This window comes from Chrysemys picta, chromosome 21 (genome assembly GCF_011386835.1).
Source record: "Chrysemys picta bellii isolate R12L10 chromosome 21, ASM1138683v2, whole genome shotgun sequence".
NCBI classification, from domain to species: domain Eukaryota; kingdom Metazoa; phylum Chordata; order Testudines; family Emydidae; genus Chrysemys; species Chrysemys picta.
Window position 1 is genome coordinate 15,200,134 of NC_088811.1, and position 26,822 is coordinate 15,226,955.

Below are 26,822 nucleotides of genomic sequence, written 5' to 3' on the forward strand. Positions count from 1 at the left end.
CTACCTAGGGGCTGCAGGGACATGCTGGCCACTTCCGAGAGATGCGCGGAGCCAGGGAAGGCAGGGAGCCTGTTTTAGCCCTGGGACCCCGCCGACCAGACTTAATGGGCCAGTCAGCGGTGCTGATCAGAGCCACCTTTTTGACGAGGTGTTCCGGTCAAAAACTGTACGCCTGGCAACCGTACTGAACACAGCAGTCTGCCCCCATGGATCAAATTGCAGGATCTGGGGCATAAGCACAAAAGAAACTCATGCATAGTTGTTCCTATAGCAAGTTTTTAATGTAAACAGGGATTTTTTGTCCAGAGAATTATCCTAGACAAGCCTTATTATAGTAAAAATGTCAGGTGATAAAATCCCTTGTTCACACTCATTAAGGAAACTCTTAGCAGCAACTGTGTTTGTGACAACTTCAAGTCCTTCCACAGTCTACCGTAGCAGAGAGACAGGACTTTTGACTAATGACTGGTGATGTCACAGGGTGACTGGCCCCTTTAAGAAATAATGGGCCCAGCCAATCTGACTCACTTTCAGCTCTCCTCCCTAGGTGGGAAAAGTTACTAGGGTTAAATCAATAATAACCAGTAATAAAAGAAAAGCCTCCAGAGAGCCCATGGAGGAGAGAAGGAGACAGTTTGTAGGGAGAATACCTGCTTGATGCTGTGTTGTTCTTCACACTCCCCCTGATGGCTGTGGGCCCCCTGAATCAAGTGAAAGGGGGGCTCTGTGAAGCAGGGCTAGAACCTAGCTACTGTTGGGTTGGGGGAAGTTGGTGTTAATCACAGAGCAGAGGGCTGTTGGTTTCCTGAACCCAGGAGAAGGGTTTGGAACTGAGGAGCCAAACAATATAATCTGAAAAGATTTAGGTCCTGATCCACAAAGATACTTAGGTGTGTAAATCTTGGGTTCAGGTACTTGAGTGATAGTTTTAGGCTCCACTGTGATCCACAAAACTCCTACTGAAACCTGTAGGCACCTAAACTCATTTGGCACTTAAGTTTTCTGGGTAAAAGTTTGCTTGGCACGTAAGGGTATGTCTACACTACAACCAGTACAGCAGCACAGCTGCAGCTACACCCCGCTAGTGCACTGTAGACAGCTGCTGCAGTGACAGAAAGGGTTTTTCCATTGCTGTAGTAAATCCACCCTTTTGAGAGGTGGCAGCTAGGTTGATGGAAGAATTCTTCCATTGACCTAGTGGTGTTGGCTTACCTACTTCTCAGGTGTGAATTTTTCATGCCACTGAGTCGTGTAGCTAGGTCAATCTAAATTTTAGGTATAGATCAGTCTTTAATTTCTGCTTCTGAGTATGCACACTGCTACCTCTGTCCAGGTGTCTGGACACCTATAACCTGCCTAAGCCCCAGATCATTTTGCAAACTGGGGGAATATAGGCATTAGTCCGTCATGTACAGAGCCTGATCTGGTATTTGGTCCACTCTAGATAAATACTTAAATATTCATTGGACCAGAGAGAGAAAGGGAGAATGACTGAAGTCCAGTGATTAGGGCCCCCCTGAGAAGTGGGAGTCCCAGGTTCTAGTCCAATCACTTTTTAATTATTTATCCACAGTAGAACAGTTTCAACAGGAGCAACTGAGGGAGCCCACATCAGATTATCCCATACCTCAGTGGTTAGAGTACTCTCATGAAAGATGGAAAACCACCGTTGAAATCCTTCTTCCACCTCTGACAAGGAGGAAGGAATTGAACCTGGGTCTCCCACATCCCAGGTGAGTGCTCTACTATCATGCATCCATAGGATTGGTGCTATGCCCCTAGCTTTGGAACAGTCTCTTGGACGACCCCCTTCAATGTGCCAGAGCCCTCAAGGGTTCTCCCCATTCCTTCAGGGTAGGCCACGTGACCTCACTGACTCCTAAGACTGTATCTCTGGGGTTTCAGCACTCCTGCTTCATACCATGAGCTCTGTTCAGCAAATCCAAATAAGATAGACTCCTGATAGTCACTTGTAAGCAGTGTAAAAGGCACCCCAGAATAGAGAATTAAGGGGACACAGCTGTTCAACAGTCCAGATTGTACCCTGGGGAATGTCACAGCACCTGCCTGACTCCATGAGACAGGTTCCCATTCATGGATCTCTAGCACAGCTAGTATCAGAGGGGTAGCCATGTTAGTCTGGATCTGTAAAAAGCAACAAAGAGTCCTGTGGCACCTTATAGACTAACAGAAGTATTGGAGCATAAGTTTTCGTGGGTGAATACCCACTTCATCAGACGCCTGATGAAGCGGGTATTCACCCACAAAACCTTATGCTCCAGTACTTCTGTTAGTCTATAAGGTGCCACAGGTCTCTTTGTAGCATAGCTAGGCGCCTCTGTGGAGCCCAGACTTAGGTGCTTATCTGGATGGTGTTATCACACAGCCCTCTCATCAGCATATCTCATTGGCTAGCTTAGGAGTCTCCCCGCCTAGCATGCTGACTTTTGTGGACTGCATTGGAAGACACCTGTCTTTCCCCATTCATGTTATAGTGAGCCTAGCTGCCTAACTCAGGCTCTGTGGATCACAGTGTTCTTCCTGTGATTTTCTAGGCACCGTAAAGTTAGGTGCCATGAGACTGGGCATTGCAACACTAAAGTCACTTAGTGGATCCAGGCCTTAATAAATAAGATCCCACATAGGAGGGTTTGACTTTAATTATTCTGGTCTGTGAGTGAGTTATCGCAAAAATTACAAGGTTGCTGAGGGTGGAGCACCTGCAGGACCATGCTGTACTTAAAGGGGATGTCCTCTAGGACAACATTCTGCTACGGGCTCATTTTTCTGGGTCATCAAATCCAGTTTTTATTCATCAGATTTTTTATTTCTGAACTGGATCCAGGAAGATGGACCTTCTAGAAATTAAATCAGATAAATAAAACAAAAGAACAAGGCCATGACTAGAACACAAAAATATCCCTGCTGGGTTTGCTAAAATTTTCCAGAGGTTTCTATTGTTGTTTTTGAAATTGTCCTTGTGCCATAAAAGTTTTTGATCTAAAACAAGAATGGAAGATTTCGCTATATTTAGTTTATTCAACAACCTCCCTCCCTCCCAGAAATTGCTTAACCATCCCTGTTAGCAGTGATGTTTATCTCATAAATATTATAAGCATATTTTTTGCCTTTGAAATGCATTAGATTGCCCCAAATAGCAGTCAGTTTAACAAACTTTTCCTGGAGGAGGGTATCCCAGTCCCCCTATAAGGGAGTATTTTCTTCCCTTGCTGCAAATTTACTCAAATCAAACAACATTGCCTTATCCTTAGTATCCAAAATAGAGGTGCGTACCAAGTTACTTGTGAAAATACCAGTCGAATCTGGCAGTTCTTTCCCTATTCAAATAAAGAAGTGTTTTCTAAAACCACAGATCCAGTGGTACATCCCAATGTGCCAACTCCACCCTCCATTTCTGAGCACCATCAGCTATGGAAAGCATCACGAGAAGATGCTTGGCGCCTCCTTTCCCCCTCCACAAATCAAATTCCAGAAATCAATATTTTGAAATAACCATGAAATGCAATCTTCTTCTTGGCAAAAACAAGTGCATAACACAGGCCAATGTGCAGTCTCACTTCACACTTACTCATTTTCAGATGTTGTAGGCTCATTGTAAAGCTCTCTTTCTTTGGGAGTGGAGGAACAGGCGTTGAGCATTTGGATTCAGAGTGAGGTGCATTTTATTAAGGGTCAGATTGCTGTATAATGGGCCTCAATGTATTTGACAGCCTTGTATCAGGAACTTGATGTACAAAACTCTTTTTTAGGACATGGTTCTAAATTGTTCAGTGTAATTCTTTCAAACATCCAGCTTCCCTTTGAGAATTCCGACTGCTTCTTTTGAATACTGGAGTTGCTGAGTGATCAGAGAGGGCACTGGAAAACATTATCCATTAACAATCTAGAATCCATTCCAGCTCCTGGGAAAAATTAATGTAGATGGGAATATGTCCAAAGGCAGACTTTTCTCTCCATTGCCACAGTTACTTGGCAATTAGATCTTTTCAATGCAATATTGACTGTTTATTATCATATGAATTCAGGGTGATGTTTAGAATACACTGAAAAACCTCTTTTTGCATTTCACAGTCTAATATGCACTGTGTCCTTTTTCCCACCCTTTAGCTTGTTTTGTGAGCAGATGACAGTATATATCTATAAAAGAACAGAGGAGGTTTGAGTGCAGGCAAAAGTCAGAAAGCCTTTCAAAATCCATGTTTGCCTTTGAGTTAGCACTTACCCCCAGAGGGCCAAATGCTGGCAGACACAGGTATCAATTCAGAAATGTACTTAAGCATGTGCTTAACTTTAATCATGTGTTAAATCAGTGGGACTACTCCTATGCTTAAAGTTAGGCATGTGTTTAAGTACCTTCTGATTAGGTCCCTCAGTGCAGTGGTTTTCAACCAGGAGTCCAGGGACCCCTAGGGGGCCTTGAGCAGGTTTCAGAGGGGGGCCTCCAAGCAGGGCCAGCATTAGACTCACTAAGGCCCAGGGCAGAAAGCCAAATCCCCACCACATGGGGCTGAAGCCCAGGTCCCTGAGCCCCATCTCCCGGGGCTGAAGCCTGAGCAATGTAACTTCATGGGGGCCCCTGTGGCATGGGGCCCAGGTAATTGCCCTGCTTGCTACCCCCTATTGCAGGCCCTGGCTTGTATATGCAGAAAACCAGTTACTGTGGCACAGGTAGGCCATGAAGTTTTTACAGCATGTTGGGGAGAGCCTCAGAAAGAAAAAGGTTGAGAACCTCTGCCTCAGTGCATAAGTGCCCACCCAACAGCCCAATGCCAGTGGGTACAATGTATCTACGGTGATTCTTTAACAAGTAGAGCCCTGTGCGGATACAAAATTTGTATCTGCATTCGATCCACGATCCACAAAAATGATCCACGGATATTCATATCTGCGGATTTGCAGGGCTCTATAAATAAGGCCATTCTGCTCACCCTCTGTGACAAGAGTCATGCACAGTTGATATTGGGCAGGTCCAGTTTTGGGGACTTGGCCGCCCATACATTTACCTGCATATGTCTTTTATCTCAGTCATGGCCTCTTATGCACAGCTCCCCCTCCCATTATTCCTCTAAGGGACGGGATGGGGAGTTATTCAAAGGACTATTCTCAGCCAAAATATAGGTACTGTTTTATCAGCTCTTACTTGGGGGATTGTTACACCAGCATTTCCCTCACACTAGCCAGAATTTAGGATACATTCTCCCTCCTCTTAAAATACAGGTCTATCTTTGTTTTAAACTATTTACACTGTCTCCTACTTTTGCTGCATTGGTGGTTTATTCCACTACTTTCTGGTTAATAAATTCCAAGCAAATTTCCTTAATATCTGACTCTTCAATCGATGAGTGCATGGCCCTTTATTGTTGTATTTGGCACTGTTTCAGAGTCCTGTAGCATCTCTCCTGTCTATTCCCTTTAGCATTGTATGATCATTATCTACTCTGCTACAGATTTAATTTCTCTGATATTTCATGAATCCCCTCCCATGCACAGATTATTTTTTCCAAGAGCAGGAGTAATCGGCATAGGACAGGAGTGTAGGAGGCATCTGCTTTCCGTGATTCACACAGACTCAGCACTAGACCCCATCCCACTGGGTCTCCAGTCACAAAAAAAGAACAATCTCTGCATGAGTTTAGGGAGAATCAGCTTGGGGCAGAACAATTCTATTCCACACTCCCCACCCTGGTTGAGATTTTTCACACATGCTTCATGTGCAGCCAGAATATCACTAAGTATTAGCAAATACAGGTGCCTATTTTTCAGCTTTTGTAACAAACTCATACCCATAAAACAAGAACCACCACCACCTAACTTGACCAGAGCTTTTCCCCCAAAATGGGAGAAGTGCCAGAGACTCCATGAAATCCACTAAGGACTTTGCTATTCATTTTACGTGGAAGTTTCTCAGACATGACAGTGATTGGCAACAGTATAAAACTCTAAGGTAGCTAGGTAATAGAGAATGCAGCCTTGTAAAATCCTGTCTCTTACTCTCCAACAGTAATTTTTTTTGGGGGGGTGAGTAAAATATTATCCATTTTTTGTCATTATTTTCATAGTAATGGGCAAGTAGATTTTGTGCCTGGGCAAATACATTTTTCACAACAATGTTGCCAGGCTGATGCAATGCAATCTTCAGCAATATGCTGTATTAATAGTTACAGTTCTCAGGTAAGGCTGAATGAAGTGGAACTTTGGAAAAATGGAACAACTTAAATAACAGCTGGTTGCTCATTCTGTTGTAAATTGCTTGTGCAATGATTGTGAAGTTTGCCCCCAAACACTCAGTTGGAAATTGCATTAGAAAAAAATATATAGAATATCAGGGTTGGAAGGGACCGCAGGAGGTCATCTAGTCCAACCCCCTGCTCAAATTAATGTGGAAAGACTGTTTGCAAACTCACATGTTCAAAGATTTCCTCCCCCCCCCCCCCCCGCCCCGGTATCTAAGCACCAATATGATGCTTTTGACTTTATTTGAGCTGTACTGTGCTGTGATAGCTTTTGTGGTTTGTTTTGCAGTAAAAAGAAGACCATACTGATAGAGCTTTCCTAACAAGACTGCAAATGGACACACATTTTTCAGTTCTAAAAATTAATCTTTTCCATTGCTCCACATCAGTGGCTAATTCCATATACATTCTGACCAGTGAACCATGACTCCGGTGTTAAAAAAAGAATCCAGGACCCTGTGATTCTGTTGACTGCTATACTGGTAAGTTCCAAAGAAAGTACAACGTGTCAAGGAAAAAGCAAGGGAATGGAAAGTTTTGTTTCTCTCTGGTGCATTTAATCAGCCTCTCCTTGATTCTTTTTTAATGACAAGGTACACTCAGTGAGCAAGTCTGAGAGAAGTTCTTCTGAGAACTAACCTCACTTTGGCTAAGGCTGTTTCTGAAATGCCTGACCTCTTAAGCAAGCGAGTGATTTGTAAGTACAGGCTAAGTAGGCAGCCATCTAGGACAATACTTCTACAAAGAGCCATTAGTCCCAAAATGCACTTCTCTGGCTGCAGTTTCTAATTGTGTGGCAGTCTCCCACTGAAGGGGTATCCCTATTTCTCCTTAGACATGATAGGGAGATCACAGGTGTGCCTCAGAATCTTTTACCTATCTGCTCTGGCACTTCACGTGAAGTACCACTGCAGGGTACCTTCTAGGGCAGAGGTGGGCAAACTACGGCCCGCGGGACTGTCCTGCCTGGCCGCTGAGCTCCTGGCCGGGGAGGCTAGCACCCGGCCCCTCCCCTACTGTTCCCCCTCCCCTGCAGCTATGCCGCCGCGCAGGCAGCGCTCTGGGCAGCAGGGCCACGCACTCATGCAGGGCAGTGCGGCAGTGTGTTTGGCTCCGGCCAGGAGGAGACATGCTGCTCTGAGCGGCATGGTAAAGGGGCCGGGGGGTTGGATATGGGGCAGGGGGTCCTGGGGGGCAGTCAGGGGACAAGAAGCAGGGGGAAGTTGGATGGGGCAGAGGTTCGGAGAGCAGGGGGGGGAACAGGGAGGGTTGGATGGGGGTGGGGGAACAGGGGGCAGTTGGGGCGGGGGTCCCAGGGTTGTGTGCGGTCAGGGGACAAGGAGTGGGGGGGAGGGGTTGGATGGTGGGAGGATCTGAGGGGGGCAGTCAGGGGGCGGAAAGTGGGAGGGGTCAGATGGGGGTGGGGGCCAGGCTGTTTGGGGGGGCACAGCCTTCCCTACCCGGCCCTCCATACAGTTTCACACCCTGATGTGGCCTTCGGGCCAAAAAGTTTGCCCACCCCTGTTCTAGGGCACATTTGCAAAGGATTCCAAGCAAAAAGGTGCTTCTAATATGTGACTGAGCACTGCTGGGGTGAAATAAAGCAACTGTTTGACAGTGCCTAGGAACGCTACATAATGCAAAAAAGGAAGATCGGCCGTGTGGTTAAGGCACTGGACTGGATCTCAGGGTTCTATTCCTCCATCTCAGATTCTCCCTGTGCAACATTAGGATAGTCACTGAGCCTGTTTATCTATAAAATGGGGATAGTGATACTTATTTTATTTCCACTTATTCCTTGTCTTATCCATTTAGATTGTAAATTCTTCAGGGTAGAGACTCTCTTTTATGTGTTTGTACAATGGAGTTCTGATCTCAACTGGGCGTCTAGGTACTACTGTCATAAATAAAAATCATCATGTTTATTACCTTCTCTTACTTTAACCACATTTAACATTTTTATTAATGACCTGGGAGGAAAACAAACAATCATCATCACAGATCAAGTTTGCAGATGTCACATCATTTTAAGGAATGGTAAATAATGAAGAGGACAGGTTACTGATTCAGAACGATCTGGATCGATTGGCAAACTGGGCGCAAGCAAACAATATGTATTTTAATGTATTTGATTATGGCTAAATGTAAATGTACACACCTCGGAACAAAGAATGTAGGCCATACTTACAGGCTGGGGGATTCCATCCTGGGAACCAGTGACTCTAAAAAAGCTTTTGGGGTCATGGTGGATAATCAGCTGAGCTTGCGCTCCCAATGTGACGCTGTGGCCAAAAGAGCTAATGCAATCCTGGAATGCATAAATGGGGGAATCAGAAATAGGAGTAGGAAGGTTATTTTACCTCTATCTTTGGCATTGGTGTGACTGCTGCTGGAATACTGTGTCTATCTGTGGGGTTGAGCGTGGAATTCAAAACCGTTGGGTAGCTTTGTGGGTATCTTTGAAACATCATTTTTGCTCTTTATATTTCCAAGAAGCACTCAGGTTCTCAGCCTCAAGCCAGCCAGTGTCACTGGTTTACAAATTCTGAGCAGTCAAAACCACAGAACTGTCCCTTTACCATGGCTAGAAATGGAGACTCTTTCAGCGGCAAATTGAATTTCAGAATACAGTGGGTTTATGAGAAGTCCTCATGAAAGCTCATATGCTGTTAAATGGCCCCACGCTTAAAACAAATAAATAGCTGATGTAGGGAGTTGCACCTCAAAAACCTAGGTTTTTTTCTTTACATAGGAAGAAAAATGAAAATTCAATTAACTCAAAAAAGTTTTCTGTAGGACCGCTGTCACAAAGCCAATAAACTCTTCCATGCAGCTTCCCTGACCCATGCTAAGCACTGGAATAAAGACCACAGAAAGCATTTCACCATGCATTCCATACATGCAGGAGGATGAAATTAAAGGCATATCATGTCAGACCACAAATGCTTTACAAAGTTCTGGCTTAACGTGAAAAGCACTTCATAATGCTAATAAAAAAGTATTTATCCTTTTGCTTCCTTAAATACAGTCAAGTTTACAGGGAAAGCACATGGATTTCATAGTCACTGATTGCAAGATCAAAAGCTCTGTTATTAATTGCACATGAATCTGACCTTGTAGAACTGTTAAACTGTCAACTGACATCATTGTTTGTCTCCTTTGTTTATATTCCTTTAATTTTTAAGACACTCAGTGCCTAACCTTAAGCCCCTCGGAGCGCATTCAGTTTCTCTTGTGGTGGACGATCCTATATCATCATGGGAGGGAAATGCATGCACTATACTAAACCTTGATCCAATGGAACTGAGCAAGGTGCTGTCTCTGGAGGTGGTGAAGCAGCTAATCCACCATTGTTTTCCTCTCTCTTCAGTCCAGTGCCACCTGCACCCCTCTCCTCCCAAGCTTTCTGCTGCAACTGAACCTGGTGGCAAAAGCCAGATCGTGAATGTCTTGTTTTTCTTGTGGTTGTAATCAATGCACAGCTGTGTTGAGAAATCCATATGCCACGGGACTATAATTAATCTTTAGCATCAACATCTTACCTGTTGATGTTTAAATAAAATAAATAATAATAATAATAATAATATCTTACATTCATATAGCACTTTTTCCATTCACTGATCTCAAAATACCTTATAGATGCAACTGGCATCTCTGCTTTGCAGATGCAGGAACTGAGTTACAGAGAGGTTGAGTTGGTTGCCCAAACTCACACAGCAAGTAAGTAGCAGGGCTGGAAACAGAATCCATCTCTGGGCTCTGAGCCTCTTCTCTAGCTGAAGTCTTGCTGGTCAACTTGTCTCCCCTTGTAGACTCTGGCAGCTCTAAAGGTCTGAGTCTCTGTTGCTGTCCACACAGTGCAGGCATTTACACCAGTGCAAAGGGGGTGTCAGATGTTACCATTCCAATGTAGTAATACTTTGCACTGGTGTACATGACCACACAAAGTACCCAGCAACAGACATCTGGTTCCTACCCATAACTCACTCTTCACTCTCACAAATCCCTGCTGCTAATAACATTTATCCATCTTGCCCTCTGTCCTCCTCATTTCCTCATCCTGCCTTATGGGTCCCAGAGAGATGGCTTCCTTAGCTGCCTGTTGAGGTGCATCCTTTGCATGTGACCATAGCCTGAAGTCTCTTCTCTTGGGTAATGTTTAATCCTTGCTTCCTTCCTGTTCTCCCCTTTGCTTTCTTCAGTTTTCACTCTTTTTGGTACAGCACCATGTCAGTGTCAGGAATTTCCTTGAACAGAGACTCAGAGGACTTCCCATTTCCTTTATGCTTTACTCCAGCTGTCTGTCTGTCACTTTTACATTAGTGTGCTACACAACAGAACTGGGTAAACTCATCTTAATCTTTGTTGTCAACAACACCACAGGATTCCCAACTGAATTTGTTTCTGTTAGTTAAGAGAAAACCAGCCACTGGTAAAGGTGATACTAATTACTGCCTCACACACATATGTTGCCTTTCATCTCCATACTTTCAAAACCAATACACAAATTATATATTGATTATTATTATTATTACCAGGGAAACATAAACATGCATGGCACTTTTCAGACAAATCAAAAAGAATACAGAGACAAATGTAACAAGATCACTTCACCCAGTCCTGAAATGTATACACCTCTGAGGAGGAACACAACAGCTGTTTAACAGTGCAAAGGAATTCCTTTGCAACAATGTAGGATAGAGGAAAAAATCCTGTAACTGCAAAAGAAATTTAGGGAAGGACTGTATAACTACCCAAATATGAACTGCCCCAAGATGTTAGGGTTAATTAGCATCACATACAATCTGCAAATAAGTACTATGAAATCTTTAATGGCTCCAAGTGAAAAGTGCTCCCCGCCCTTTCCTTAGGTCTTATAACAAAGATGGCATCTCCAGTAACACACTACCCCTTACATCAGGGGTGGGCAAACTATGGGCCCATCTGACCTTTTAATCCGGCCCTTGAGCTCCTGCCAGGGAGTGGGGGGCTTGCCCCACTCCACACGTGCCATGGCTCTGGGCAGCTCCTGGAAGCAGTGGCATGTCCCCCCTCCAGCTCCTATGCGTAGGGGCAGCCAGGGGGCTCTGCAGCTCCCATTGGCCAGGAACCACGGCCAATGGGAGCTGCAGGGGCAGTGCCTGCAGATGGGGCAGTGCACAGAGCTGCCTGGCCGTGCCTCCACGTAGGAGCCGGAGGGGGGACATGCCGCTGCTTCCGGGAGCTGCTTGAGGTAAGCACTGCCTGGAGCCTGCACCCCTGACCTCCTCCCATGCCCCAATTCTCTACCCCAGCCCTGATCCCACTCCTGCCCTCCAAATCCCTTGGTCCCAGCCCACAGCACCCTCCCGCACCCTGAACTCATTTCTGGCTCCACCCCAGAGCCCGCACCTCCAGCCAGAGCCCTCACCGCCTCCCACACCCCAACTCCCAATTTCATGAGCATTCATGACCCATCATACAGTTTCCATACCGATATGTGGCCCTCAGGCCAAAACGTTTGCCCACCGCTGACTTACCTTGATGCAATATGAACTCGTGAAATCACTAACACCTCCTCCTCCAATGCTTACCCATTTTTGGAGGTCTCCCATTCACAAACTGATCCAGCCAAGCTTTATTTCACTGATAGGATCTCAGCAAATCACAGCAGAAGGGGGGATGCCTGCAACTATAGTTCCATGCACAAAACTCTCTCCTTATTAAGATATCACCCACATTGCAAATTACAATTTACCAGAAAGACTCTGGTCTCACATCTTAATAAACAAACAAAAACAGTTCCTTAAAGCATGTCCTGCCATAAACAAGCCGAGCAAGCAGCTGGTCCTCATTTGAAGAGATGTTCCATCAATCTGAGCAAGAATTTGCAGATCATCCTAATGCAAATATTTCTGGGAAAACAGAAAGCAGCTGTTTATTCTTCTTTATACCTACTAGCAGGAAAATAAAGGCCAGGCTGCTTGTATTTCTGCCACAAAGAAAAACATCCTCTTGGCCTCAAAGTTCATTTGGACATTGTTTAAAATAAACCAGGCTGCAATTTCCCTCTCCTGCTGTACGTTCCTTCGCTGAACAGCAAGGTGCAATTACAGCCTATAAACAAGGAGGCTGGGCCTGAGCCCAGCTAAATACACGGCCTGATAATCCTGGCCTACCTATGGTGTTTGGAGGCAAAAGTCATAGGTTCAGTCATCACCTGGTGTCAATGGACATACTACTACTGTCCTCAATGAAGCTATACATATTTACACCAGCCGAGGATCTGGTCCATGGAACACAGAGCTAGAAAAATGGTATTAGGTCCATAACCCGCCGACAAGATAGTGCAAGAGCGTTCCCTACTGTACATGTGGTAATGTTTTGCCCAGTCTAGTTTTAAATGCCCCAAGTGATACCCCTTCCAGCATTTTCCCAATGCTACAGCCTAATAACTCTCCACTTTCCAGCCCCCCCCCCGGTCACTGAGCTAAAAGGAACATTATTTTCAAAATAGCAGCACAGAAATACATGGGGTGAGGGGAAGACCAGAAGGGCACAAGTTGACTTAGAAAAAAGGTAGTATCAGATTGTCAGGCAAATTCAAAATGTGCACAACTGCATATCTAATTTTCATGTGCAGTGAGAGCTATGATATGAGCAATTTGGGTAAGTTTTCATGAAAAGTCACCTACTTATCACATTGTAGGTATTGTTATCCAGTTCACCTAGTAGCTGTGGTAAGTGTGCACTAAAACTTGTCTGAAAACCTATCCATTTTCAAAACTGAAATTTGCAGCTGCTTAGTTTGTGCTATGTTACATTAAATACCAATGAACAATGGCAGACCTCTTTCCCTTTGGAAAAATACTGTAACATATCTGATATATTTAATGACATTTAGGTTCAAGCAATGGACAATGGTGTTAACCTAGTAGAGTCAAATCAAAGCTGTTCCCTCGTCATCTCCAGCCAGACGGGTATATAGGTATGATATTACATCCATGGAAAATTTGAAGCAATTCCCCAAAGAATGCAGAGTTTCTGTTACAATTTTAATGCAAGTGTTACACTCACACAACATATCAGAGAATTTCATACCAGCTCCAATGACATTACATCAGAGGAGGAAGCATTTTGTGACTCCTTGTCAGCATTTCCAGTTTCCACAGCAAGCACCTCCAGGTTGAGAAAAGTAAATGGAGTGACAAAAGGGTTTTTGGTTTATGCTAGGGCCAAGTCTGCAATTCGGATGCCAAAAAGCACTAACAGAGGGTCCTCAGGAACCTGGCACTCCAACTCTTGTGAAACACAGGCCAAACACTTGTTCCAAAAAAGCTATAAGCAAAGTGCTGCCATGCAATGAGCCAGATTCTCCTTTGGTGTTACTCTCCCGACTTCAGTGGAGTTATATTTGATGTACAGTTGAACTGGGATTTGAGTTGCAGTACTGAGCACTCACAGCTACAACTGACGTCAATGGAAGCTGTACTTTGAACATAAGAACTTCTTTAGAATACTCAGTATTCTGAAAAATCAGGACTTAAGCACCTCAAACTGGGCACCTAAAAATAGTAGACACTTCTGACCTTAATATCCCTGTCTCAGTTCTTCATCTGTAAAATGGAAATAACACCACTCCTTCGCTTCACAGAGGTGTTGTGGAAGTAAATTCATTAATATTTGTGAAGTGCTCAGATATATGGGGATAAGCCCCACAGAAATGCCCATGTGGAAATTAACATTTCTGTTTTCAGAGCAAGTTTTGAATAGTGTTAACTAAATAAAGCCTGGGGCCACACATTAAACGATAAGGCTAAAACAAAATATTGAATATCTGCTTACTCAATGACCACCGTCCCTCCCACGCATTGACTGAGCCACAGGTCCTGTGGAAAAACAGTGTGTAATAATGTAATCAGATGGTATCATAATGCATATGCCCAAAGGGACTAAAACCCAGTTGCATGAGCAACCTTTATTCTCACATTTGCTAAGTTTTGAGGGCTTGACTTTGCAACATTGTTTTAACATTTTTTTCAGCTTCTATCTACCCCTTGCCCTTACTGTTGTGAAAAGCCTTCCAAACCTGGCCCCCAAGTTTAAACACATGCAGTGACATCAGTCTGAGCCTGCAGACAGCCTGAAACAGCAGCTGCGAGAGAGGTGACTGGCTGCCTGTTTATCCCATCCCATCTCCTAGAACTGGAAGGGACCTTGAAAGGTCATCGAGTCCAGCCCCCTGCCTTCACTAGCAGGACCAAGTACTGATTTTGCCCCAGATTCCCAAGTGGCCCCCTCAAGGATTGAACTCACAACCCTGGGTTTAGCAGGCCAATGCTCAAACCACTGAGCTATCCCTCCCCCCATTATCTCAAAGGAACAAGATTAACTCCGAAGCCCAAGGAGTAACATTTACACACTGAAACTCCCCACACCTTCCTGCCAGCCCAGATCTGCCAACACACCCCTTTGCCTTTGGGTTGGGTCCCTTACTTCCCCATTGGCCTCTCCTCCCCCTGCCCTGATTGGTCACTCCCTTTGCACTCTCCTCCCATCTGGCTCCCCCACTCTCCCTGCAGTTGGTTCCTCCCTCCTGCCCCCTGTCCCCTCCACGTTTGTTGCCCTCGCCCCATCTCATCCCCCCCGGATGTTCTTTCGCCCCGCCAGTCCTCGGGTTTGCCTCTCCCTTCCCCCTCATTCTGTCTTGGTTGAGCTCTTCTTTCCCCCCAGGGGAGAGAATGGTCTCTCCCGCTCCTAGCTCCTCCCTTCCCCCCGCAGGACGCGTGCTGCGCTCCATACTTGGCGATGCCTAGCGAACCGCGTTCTGATTGGTTAGGAGGCGGCGATGGGCGGGGCCGAACGGTAGTGACCCGGATGTGCACTCCTAGGCAACGGGCACGGCGGAAGTGGCAGGGCCGCGGCCTGGCTCAGAGAGAAACCGGACGGGACCGGGAGCCGCCGCTGTTGCTAGAGCCCAGCCCAGCGGAGCCATCATGGTAAGAGGGGCTCGGAGCTGAGGGCCGCCGGAGCGGGGCTGTGCCCCCACGCTTACCCTGGGACCCAGCTCCCCGGGCTCCCTTCCCCTGGGGACTCGGTGGCTGTCGCCCCTCGCTCGGTTCTGTCTCCCGGCCCCCGGGGGCATGTCCCTCCCCTGTTTGTCGCATGGTCCCTTGCTGCCCGGCCCCCTCGCGCTACTCACATCCTTCCCCGTGCAGCTCGGGCTCCTTCCTTCTCCCCGGCGGCCTGGGCCCGTTGCGCTTCCTGCTGCCGGGCGGAGCGGGCATGGGTTCCCTGGGCTCGGAGCAAGTTCTTGGCAGGAGGAGCTGCGGGGTGGGAAGTGAGGGCGGATTTCGTGGCTGGAGCGTAGCGTGGTAAGGGTTGTGACAGGGTTGGATGGTGACTTGGGGAGGGTCTGGGAACAGGTGGCTCCAGGGCCTGCATGATGTGGAGGGAGGCAGGATGGCTCCAAGGGGAGGAGGGGGAAGTAGGGAGGTAAGCTTTCAGGGCTGGAGAGTGGCTAGGGGAGGGGTGTCCTGTTAGTGTGATTTGGTGGTCGGGGGAAGATGTGTTAGCAAGTGTCTTGAGGGCTTTATGGTGCTGCAAGGGGAGAGGCTTGGAGGAGGAAGGAAAGGCTCCATGAGCTGAACGGTGCGTGGCAGATGATGGGCTGGGGACTGTGCACTCATGGTGGTGTGTGGTGTCTGACATAGTGTAAACCTCTTTAAACCTTGACCTGAACTTCAGGAAGTTAGAAGGGTGATTTCCCCTACAATGGTGAGAATGAGAGTCTTGTTGATGTTTGTAACAGACGAATGAGATACTGGAGCTCTTTACAGCTGTTGTGAACTACGGCAAAGCTTAATTTCTGAATGCAAAGATTTTAGGAGTCAACAGGGCATGTGTTTCTTAAAATATTGACTTAGCTTGTTTTACAACTCACTGCCCATTTCTGTTATCACTTTCTCAAATGAATGTATACTGTTTAGTCCTTTACAGTTTTTCAGGACTGGTACTCTAATCCTGTGTTTTAAATGGAAGTGTGATTTGTCTTTTTACTGAAGAACAAATGTAACTATGCAGCTGTAACTTTTAAAATTAGCTGTTGTGATTATATAGTAGCAACCCTTAATAAAGGTGGGTGGCTAAATTGTTACTGCTACTTACTTATAAAACTTGAATTGCCATTTTAAGGCTTGGGCTTCTCAGCAAAACATGCAGACTTCTTTATTAAAGTGGACTGAAATTTCATAATTTTAATACCCGATACTAGGAAAACATTTTCAAGGATAAGCTGATCTTTCCTCCTAGGAAAGTCTGTACTTAGCACTAAGAATGTGCAAAATACAGGAAAAGTCAGCTCGCTTGCAAGACCATATCATGACTGAGAGTTTTATTTTTTTACATGGATACATAGGTTTGCTCAATCTTGTATAAGGAGATCTGAGGCCTGTTTAGTGAATGGAATAACCTGTTTCTTCAATATCTTCCTTTTTTTATTAAAACGGACAGCAATTTTTACTCTTCATAGATTCCATTTGGTACTTCAGATATAAACAAGCACAAGACTGGCAACAGCGACCAAGCTTCTGATGCAGTAGTCAGATTTGCCTGGACAGAGTCTCATTTCTGGGTAGAGCCCCACTTAAGGAAATGCAGCTTCATGTCTGAGGGATGTCCCTGCATTCAGCAGATTGTAAGACTGAGGCCCCAAAGTGGTGGTAGAATAGTTTGAATCTTACAGTTAAAGGTGTAAAGAGAATTAATATAGCTGTATGAAGACTGGTTGAGAAGACACTATTGATGTGCTATCCTAAATGTTGTAGAATAATACTTTGTTTTGGACTATTTCTGTGTAGCATCAGTATCTGAAACCTGATTGACGCTTTCAAGAACTTTAAGGCACAATCCTTTATTTTTCTTCAAAGCAGCTGATAAGGACCCTGCACCTGCTGTACAATTTAAATATTTATTTTGTGTATTACAGTAGTTTTTAGAGGCCCCAACCAAGACTGAGACCACATTGTAAGTCCTCAGTAGATGGAATCCAGTATTGGCTTGCATAATTTAAAAGCTTACTTGCCAGACTACATAAATTCCAATGGTAGCATGTGCAAGGTAGTTGATAAATTATTGTGATTGTGCTCACAAACATCCTGTTTTTTGTTATCTATACCTAATGCAAAGAAGAGTAAACAAAAAATCTGAGTTAACCCCCTCCCCCCCAATTAAATAAATATCAATTTAAATTGTCTAGTGAATCATAGCCTGCACTTCATCTATTATAATTTGTGAGGTAGCTAAACAGCACGGCCAATGATGCATGGGCATAACGCTGATACCAGGGTACGTGTTCTTGGTGCACTATTTTAAGTGGCTTAAGATTTTTCAGGGAAAGGGCTGTTGTACAGGCACGTTGGTGCTTGACAAATAAGTAAGTCTTGGCTTGTGGAGCTGCTAGCAAACCAGTGTTAAGTGAGCAAAGAAAAACTAAACCACCTAAGACCTTGTTTCCCAAACTTTTGAAAGCTGATCTCCAACCCCTGTAAGAAAATCAAACCAAGTGACCCCCTCTTTCAACCCCATCATGTAAGGTTGAAGGCCTACTGTCGTAGGCTATGTCTTCCATGCCGACTGGTTGGTTAGTCCTTTGTACCCCATCCTTTGGGAAATATTGACTTATGATTTGGACAGCACATGATATGTTCGTAGTCAAATGAAGTGTGTAAATTAACTGTTATCTTAAACTTGCTGAAAATTTGCCTTTGATCAGATTGAGACATTCAATTTGAAAATCAATTTTTAGTGTTAAAAACCCAAGTAAATATATGGCAAATGCTACGTCTTCATAATTCCAATGACATTATGTCCTCTTAAGGAATGCCTTCTTGTTTAGCCTATTGTGCTGTACTGATCTGTAGAATAAAATAATTCATACTCGAAACTAGGGTAATTCAGGCATAACTTCCTCATATTTGGTATAGACTTACTATGGCATTACACTATTCAGCATCCATCTGTAAAAGTAAATCTACAGTGTAATAAGTTTAGGCTCTATTTTTAGAGCATTTAGTACTGTACTTGCATGGAGAAATGCCTCCTTTTGGAGGAGGGGGCATTGCTGCCCTATTAAATTTCTGCTTGTACTGTTGTCAACCATGCTTTCTGTCAATCTGCTTTGCTCTGCAATGGACAGCTGATGAGAGCAGCGAGGACACAGAACTACTGTAGTGGCATCTGGATCTGTTACAAGGTTTGAGCATGCAACATACCAGTCCAATTCAGGTTTGACTGGATAGATGCTTGCTTCTGAATATGGTCTAAGCATCTGCATCTATAATCTCCTTTTACTCTAGTGCTGTTCTATGTACATAAACTGTAAAACAAAAATAACCCCCCACTCTCCCTTGAATTAGGTTCCATGGGGACCTGAATTTCTCTACCATAGTTACATATGATGATCAGATCAGATATAATAATTTTAAAGTGGTGTGAGTGGGATTTGGTGGTTTTTTTACATCTCTCACTTGCTAGAGAATCAGCACTTTTACTGGACGTCTACCATTGTGGAGTATTTTTACAGTATTAATTTTGGGATGCTTAGGCAAATGTCTTGTGGAGTTATGAAAGGCGTTTGTTTTGACCTTGTGGTTAAGGTGGGCTTCAGACTTCTGTGCTAAGTACTGTTTTCACCTATACGATACTTATTCAAATTGGAATGCTTAAAAAAAGATAGATATACATCTTTTTCAGAGAATTTGGAGCAATAGAATTAAAGATGTGTATATGCAACTTAATCAAAAGTTGCCTGTCACTTCCCCTATCATCTCATGGTTTTGTTGTGTGCATGTGCTCAACTGTGGTAGGTTATCAAACCCAAATATCCTATTATACGTGCACCTTTTCAGGCGGCAGGAATGGGTAAGTTTTAAACCAAGAAGCATTCTGATGGGAGAAATATTTAGGACTCCTCATTGACTGGAGCTAGAGAGTACACAAGCAAGTTTATTAGAAATCTTCTATGTTGAAAGAGAGGAGGAATGTGATGCGTAGACTCCAGAGGGGAACTTAACCTCATCAGGTAGTGTGGTGAGGAGTAACTAGGAGTGAAGAAGCGGCTTCCTTTTCCCATGTTCCCCTGCCAGGGATACTGGGGAGTGGAAAAACCCTGTATTTCTCCATTGTTCATAGGGTCCAGAGAGCACAAAAGTTTCCAGGCCAAAAGCTTAGTTGTGTTGAGGTTTGAGTGTGCACAATTACAAAAATGTTGCATAATTTATAAAAATAAATGTTAAAAACCTAGAATTTTAATCTGAATTTTTTAAACTAAATGTTTGAAAACACACAAATGCAGTTAACATACCCAAACAACCTAACCTCTGCCCCAGTCATCTAGACAGACTTCTCAAGCTTAACTCCAGCTCAGAGTTGGCTGCCTGGAAATTCTCTTGGACATCGTTAAACTGAATCCCCTCTATAATAATCTAAAAATGAAGAATCCATACTAGTGAACTTCCAAAGGTATGATGAAATCTGACCTATGGTTGAGTTCTCTTTTAATGATGGTAACTGTGGAAATATAACTGGTAATAGGTAGGTAGTGCTGCTTCTGGTAATTTGGATATTGTGTTAAATCTCAGTTGTAGACTTTGGGTTGCTACTTCATTGAAATGTTTCAGAGTAGAAGCATTCCAGTTCTTGATGGAAGTATTTTTAAAGCCTTTCCTTAGATTTATAGAGGCTCTGGGCCTGGCACAGCTCCCTGCTCAGCTAAGGCAATCTGGGACCCTAGTCCAGTGAAGTGTGGGTACCGTGACTTTTTTTGGGGGCGGCATAAGAAATTTTCTTACAACAATCTTTTAAAAAAATATTATAACTTATTAATAGTAAATATTCTTTACATTGAAAAGATTTATTGTATTTACATGATGCTTCCAAATAATTATGTGACTAGACTGTCACTAGTATAATATTTTTGACTGTCCAAATTGTGGCCAGAACAAAAATTCACTTGAGAATCCGGCACGCCACCATATAAGGGTTCCCATGGCCATGCCCTGTTTCTGTGGCTCTAGGCAACCATGGACCTGTCTCCAACTTGAACTAGTAGTGGCAAGTGCCACACACATGAGCTCACTTCTGGACTTGTGGAGGGGAGTGAGGGACCTGCCACTATTCCTTTTTGAACAGGCTGGGGCATCCCTCTTCATGTGCACTGCAGTCTGTACCAAAGGAAGAAGGTCTCTGACTCCACCCATCTAAGCAGAAGATGCTACATGGGCAACACTACTTCAGCAAGGGCCCTTCCAACTCAGACCTCTGGAGGGGTTGTGTCTGTGTGTCTTCATTGCAAAGTGGACTAGTTACCAGCCTGTGTGAAAGCAAACGACACCTCCTGCTGTGCTTGCTAGTCCTGGTTGAAAGCACCACTTAAGAGTGAGACTTTTGTATGATGACAAGAAGGGGTTGGGGCAACACCTGAGTAAAAGCCAAGGTTAACTCTGCAATGGAAATATACCCTTAGTAATCCAGCGCCCACCATTTAAAAAAAAAATGTTTTTCCCCTCCTGTAAGGATATGATCTTGTTTGTTTAGCTGGTACTTGGCTGTCTTTTCAGCTGACGGAGGTACTCAGTTTGAAACTGATATCCTTCTACTAACTTCCCCAGTTATTTTTGTATTGGTGCGTACTAGAATTAAAAGTGGCCTGTCGTTACTGCAGAGGACTAGTGGCTGCAGTTTGCTACTCTCCTCCTGCTGTGTTTGTGGCACAGGCAATACAAATATTATCTAGACCACTGGCTCTCAACCTTTCCAGAGTACTGTACCCCTTTCAGGAGTCAGATTTGTCTTACATACCCCCAAGTTTCACCTCACTTAAAAACTACTTGCTTACAAAAACAGACATAAAAATACAAAAGTGTCATAGCACACTACTACTGAAAAATTGCTTGCTTTATTATTTTTACCATGTAATTATAAAATCAATTGGAATATAAATATTGTACATTACATTTCAATGTACATAGGGCAGTATAAACAAGTCATTGTGTGACATTTTAGTTTGTACTACTTCACTAGTGCTTTTTCTGTAGTCTGATGTAAAACTAGGCAGATATCTAGATGAGTTGATGTACCTCCTTGGAAGACCTGTGTCTAGTACCACTTAGGCAGAGGTGAAACTAAAACAGCTGCTGTTTTTCTCCTAACAGTGCAGTCAGGGCTTATTCTAAATTTTATTCTTCCATTTCTTTGTGGCATGAAACTCATGGTATGTCAGTCTGTGAAGGGCTACATAAAGCAATTGCTCATTCTGAGTTGCAAAGAAGGTAGTCTAGAAACTTGGTTGCCAGTCAGATTATTCTGCTGATTTGTGGTGGTTTTTTTAGGTGTACAATATTGAGGTCTATCAGTGTGGTAAGAAGAGCCAGCAGCCTCCAGAAGTAACTTCTTAATAAAACAAAACAAAAAAAACACCTAGATACGATAAGGGTAGGTTTTTCTTAGAAATAAAGCATTCTGTGGTGGAGCACTAAAAGCTCTTTACATCTTCTTGGCAGTTGAACAAGAATACTACTCAAGGTATTGTTTCTAGTTTAGCCTTCAGTTTTGTCCAGTTCTTTCTAGCGTCTGTGTCTTTGGATACCTCTATAGAAGGTCATAACTGAAGTCATGCAAGCATAACAGTGCTTCTGCTAAAGTCCTATAAAACAGCAGGTTAGTGGGAAATAGTCTCAGAGGTTGTTTTTAGTTTCTTCTCTTTGAATTGCAAACCCAAGTTGACCTTTGTTCCCACAGCCTGCAGTGGAAAACAGGTTCCAAATATGAAATGCAGATGAGATCATTGCCTTTCTATTTCTTGTAAAAGCAGCAGATTGACCCTATTCTGTCAGATCGCTTCGCACAGACTTCTGTAGCAATGGAAGCTCTTTCTCATGGTTCATTAGTATCAAATAACAAGGTCTAAAACGGAAGGATTTTAATGAGACGCTCCAAGCAGGTATAAAGTAGTGGGCTCTTTCTGGGTATGTCTACCTTGCAGTTAGACTCCCGTGGCTGGCCTATGGCAGCTGACTTGGGCTCACGGGGCTTGGGCTGCAGGTTGCAATGTATACTTTTGGGCTTTAAGACTCTGAGTTTGGAGGGTCCCAGAGCTTGGGCTGGAAGCCTATGCTGCAATTAAACAGCCCTATGCCCTGCCCTGCAAGCCTGAGTTATCTGGCATGGGCCAGCCTTGGGATTTTAATTGTGATGCAGACATACCCTAAAAGGTCTCATGTCTTCTCAAAGTGCTGTCACTCAGTCTTTAGAGGCACATGCCTTGTATTCAAGCTTCTTGCAAACTGAGTTGCACAGGAACTGAGTTGCAGAATTGTCTGCAAGTGTGAACTTACAAGTTTTCGATCTCTTGCATTGAGAGAAGAAAAAGCATATTTCTTTTTCATACACTTAAGCTTTAGGATCAATATCCTGCACTGTTGCAGTAACATTAAATTGCTTAAAAACCCAGAATACTTCCAGTTTAGAAAGCATTAACTTCTAAGGCTTTTTCTTCACTGCAAAAGTATGTGGTTTTACATCAAGATAGCCACCTCAAGTCAGAAAACATAGCCAGAGGGACATCATCTTAAAACATAATCAGCTTGAAATTTGTGGAAAGTACTTTGGGTGCTTTATGTGCACATGAATTCCCCTGACAATTCTTTTGGTTTTACAATTACTTTATGTAGAAGTTTCCCTCCTTTGCTGCTGTGTGAAAGGCCCCCAAAACAGGAAATGGACTAAACAGGGTGGATGGTGAAGTGTTATTAAATGCATAGGGTACACTTCCTCTAATCTTTGTTTGTAGCGCTAGCAATTGACTAACTTTCACACAAGTGACTGAATGCTTACCAAAATATCTTGCAGGATGACTGTTCAAAACCCATGTAGTTAAGGGCAGTCCTTCTAGGTCAAGTCCTGTAGTTAATATAAGGGCACTGCAGAGATGAAATTGTACATCAAGTAGCTGTTTGAAAATTAATTGAAAATCTGTTAAATTAGAGAGGTAATCCCTCCTAGTTAAACTTGCCAAAAGATGAAATGATGCAAAAAAACCTTCCAGTGTTAAGCATGTGGCTCAAAATAATATCTGAAAAATACCTCCTGGGTAAAGTTAAGATTTTTGTCATGGTTATTTTTAGTAAAAGTCAGACAGGTTGCAGGCAATAAACAAAAATTCATGAAAGCCTGTGACCTGTTTAGGGGGCGGGCTGACAGCCTGGAGCCTCCCCTTCCCGCCACCCGCAGGAGAGGGGCAGGCTGACAGCCCAGAGCTCCATGATGACATATCCTTGCTCACGAACAGTTTTACAGAGTAAAACTTCCAAAGTGGTCCTTCCACAAGTGCACCTCAGTTCTGTTCTTAATGAGAGTTTTGAACAAGAACCTGTTTTGCTTTTAGAGTATGGGATAGGAGAAAGCTTGTACTCTACCTACAATAGTTGGGCCAAACTAGCTAATATAAGCTAATGCAGGGATGGGCAACCTTTCAGAAGTGGTGTGCCAAGTCTTCATTTATTCACTCCAATTTAAGGCTTTGTATGCCAGTAATACATTAATGTTTTCAAAAGGTCTCTTTCTATAAAATATAACTAAACTATTGTATGTAAAGTAAATAAGGTTTTAAAAATGTTTAAGGAGCTTCATTTAAAATTAAATTAAAATGCAGAGCCCCCCGGACCGTTGGCCAAGACCCGGGCAGTGTGAGTGCCACTGAAAATCAGCTTGTGTGCCGCCTTTGGCACACGTACCATAGGTTGCCTACCCCTGAGCTAATGTCTTCAGAGCCATCAATGCGTTTACAGGTATTTTCAAGAATGGGAATATGAGGCCTTTTGTTTTTAGTTTTTGTTTTGTTTAAAATTTTGTGAGAACTTCAGTGTTTATTACAAAAATTAAAAAAGGGTGAAAATAGGTGCAAACAATTAACTTTGGACTTTTCTACGTAAGTGTTGAAGTAAATCACTCTCTTACCTCCTGTTTGTTTTGTAAACTTTCAAAAAACCCAAACCCATATGTTCTGAAAGGTAGCTGGATAGCATGTTTCATTTTCAACCCATTTTAGCAAGAAAGTAGCTCACTGGTGGCTGGTCTTTTTATTTTTTTATTTTTTTATTTTATTTTTTTTCAAATAACTGGGTGGGGGGAGGGATAGCTCAGTGGTTTGAGCATTGGCCTGCCAAACCCAGGGTTGTGAGTTCAGTCCTTGAGGGGGCCATTTAGGGAACTGGGGTTTAAAAAAAAAAAATCTGTGTGGGGATTGGTCCTGCTTTGAGCAGGGGGTTGGACTAGATGATCTCCTGAGGTCCCTTCCAACCCTGATATTCTCTGATCCATGCTATCTTTAAAGCTGATAATATGTATGTGGGCATAGAATTGACAAACCGTATGAGCACCAGTGCTGAATACTTCTAAGCTGATTCCCTATTCTGGTGGCTTGGTACCCAGGGCCACGTTGGTTTTCAAGCCGCCCTATCTCCTTTCAGAGTGTAGAGCTGGGGCCATGGGTGGCCCCCTCCCACAGAATCCAGATTAGCTCCCCATTCTGCAAGGAGAGCTGACAGTTACTGAGCTGCCATCTCTCTTTCTGGATCCCAGAGTTGGGTCCTGGGAGTTGTGGCACTCCCAAAATTCAGATGAAAATCAGTAAAAACCAACTAATTGCTTTTATAACATCTCAGAATTTTTTGGTTTAAAAACGTCAATAGTTAGAAGTATTGTAGAAGTCATAAATCTGATAAGTATTTCATTACTAAGTTGAAACCAGGCAGTTGGAGAGATTAACTTCCTTTATCAGGAGACGGAAGGAAGTAGTGGGAGGAATCCATGTCTTTGCAACTTATTAAACTCCCCTATTACTGCTCAGGTCAGTTCTTGTATTTCCATTGCTTTGATAAAGTTAAGGCTGGTAAGATTTTGTGACACCACTCTAATTTTCAAAGTTTTTGTGTATTTGTAGTCAGCCACGTCATTAGGTTTTCTAAGCTATTACAGTGAGTGGCAGTAAACTGATATCTAGTGGTGCTTTGTGAGCAGACTTTAAGAATGGGGGAGAAGAAAAGAGAAATTCAGTACAATGTACTACTAGAGCTATTTGTTGTCAGAATGCTTCACAAATTCTAATTTGGCAGATAACTTCCAGAGCTAATAGGGGAAAAACATTCTGATCAGCTCTGTTATTCACACTCCTTGTTTGCAGTGTTCATGTAGCCATGTTGGTCCCAGACAATCGGAGAGACAAAGTGGGAGAAGTCATTTTTCATTGGAGCAACTTCTGTTGGTTAAAGAGACAAGCTTTTGAGCTACACAGAGCTCTTCATCACATCAAGAAGACATAAGGTCTCAACTGGAGCTCTGATAGAGATTAGCTTAAACCCTGAAACAGGAGGTTTAATATCCCTTCCAGAATTCGTTAGCATTTGCTCTTATAACTCTGGGTGTTCTTGTTATCCATCTAAATGTCCGAACTCTCTGAATTTTGAAGACGAGCTTACCAATGACTTCCTGTGGCAATGAGTTCCACAGTCTAATTACCCACGAGTGTCCTTATCAGTATTGAATTTGCTAGCTTTTAATTTCATTGTCCCCTTCTTATGTTATGAGACAGGGAAAACAGATGCTCCTGTTTTTCCCCCCTTTATATTCATTTTACATATTTGTGTTTTGTTAGTTTACTTTAGCAAGAACACTATCCCAATCTCTTCATGTGAGTTTTTCCAGACCATTTTCTGAGCCCCATTTAGTTCTGCAATATCCCTTTTAAGTTGGAGTGACTAGTACTGTATGCTGTATTCCAGATGAGGTTACACTGTTGATTTATATACAGGCATTATCGTTTTCCATATACTCGATCCCATTCCTTATGCATCCTTAACATCATGTTTGCTTTTTTGACTGCAGCGGTCTTCATTGAGTCTTCTATAATGACTCCCAGGTTACAAAGCAATATCTTAACACTTCCTCCCTCCCCTCCCCCACAAAAGCGCACATGCTGAAAGTTTGAAAATACCTGATCTAGATTACACCTCTTCACAACTACTACGTTGCCCCAATAATTGGCATGAGATCAGTCCTATGCATCTGCACACAGCATGTGGCACATCTTCAACAGTAGTGGAGTTAAACTGTCGTAGGATATTTTTGGTTTTGATCTAATGCTCTTGCTGGTCCGCCATTTATACAGAGGCAGCGCCATAAATCTGATCCTGGGGGAGAGACGTAAAGGGGTTAGGGATTGTCCATATTAGAAATGCTACAGCGCTTCAGCGTAGATGCTATTTACGCTGACGGGAGTGGTTCTCCCATTGGCTTAGGTTATGCACTTCCCTGAGAGGCGTTTGTGATGGTTTTCCCCCGTGGGGTGCCACCTGGAACTGGGCTACCACTGAGCCCCCTGGCCCACCAGCCTGGGCTCCCTCTCACACTATATTGCTGTGACAAGCTGCAAAGCCCTCCAAGCCTGCACTTTCATCAGCATTCACACAGGTAAGGACACAGAGAGCCTGCATCTAACTGCAGCTAGGTAACCACTAGCCTCCCAGCCTAGGA

At 43.7% G+C, this 26,822-nt stretch overlaps 1 protein-coding gene and 1 long non-coding RNA gene across 5 annotated transcripts in view; one reads left to right on the forward strand and one right to left on the reverse strand.

Moving 5' to 3' along the window:
• Positions 1-14,080: 14,080 nt before the first annotated feature.
• Positions 14,081-15,554, reverse strand: LOC135976962 (uncharacterized). Its single transcript, XR_010594242.1, has 2 exons — positions 15,436-15,554; positions 14,081-14,122 (listed from the first exon to the last, which is right to left on the reverse strand). It is a non-coding gene; the product is annotated as an uncharacterized LOC135976962 (long non-coding RNA).
• Positions 15,081-26,822, forward strand: part of CAPZB (capping actin protein of muscle Z-line subunit beta) — a 111,459-nt gene continuing 99,717 nt past the window's right edge. For 3 of the 4 annotated variants that reach the window (XM_005292968.4, XM_008167319.3, XM_065575129.1), the window contains exon 1: positions 15,092-15,232. In XM_005292968.4, coding sequence (XP_005293025.1) covers positions 15,230-15,232 — 3 coding nt within the window. In that variant the 5' untranslated portion in view covers positions 15,092-15,229. Of the gene's footprint in view, positions 15,233-26,822 lie in introns of all 4 variants that reach the window. The other variant, XM_005292969.5, reaches the window with a different exon arrangement.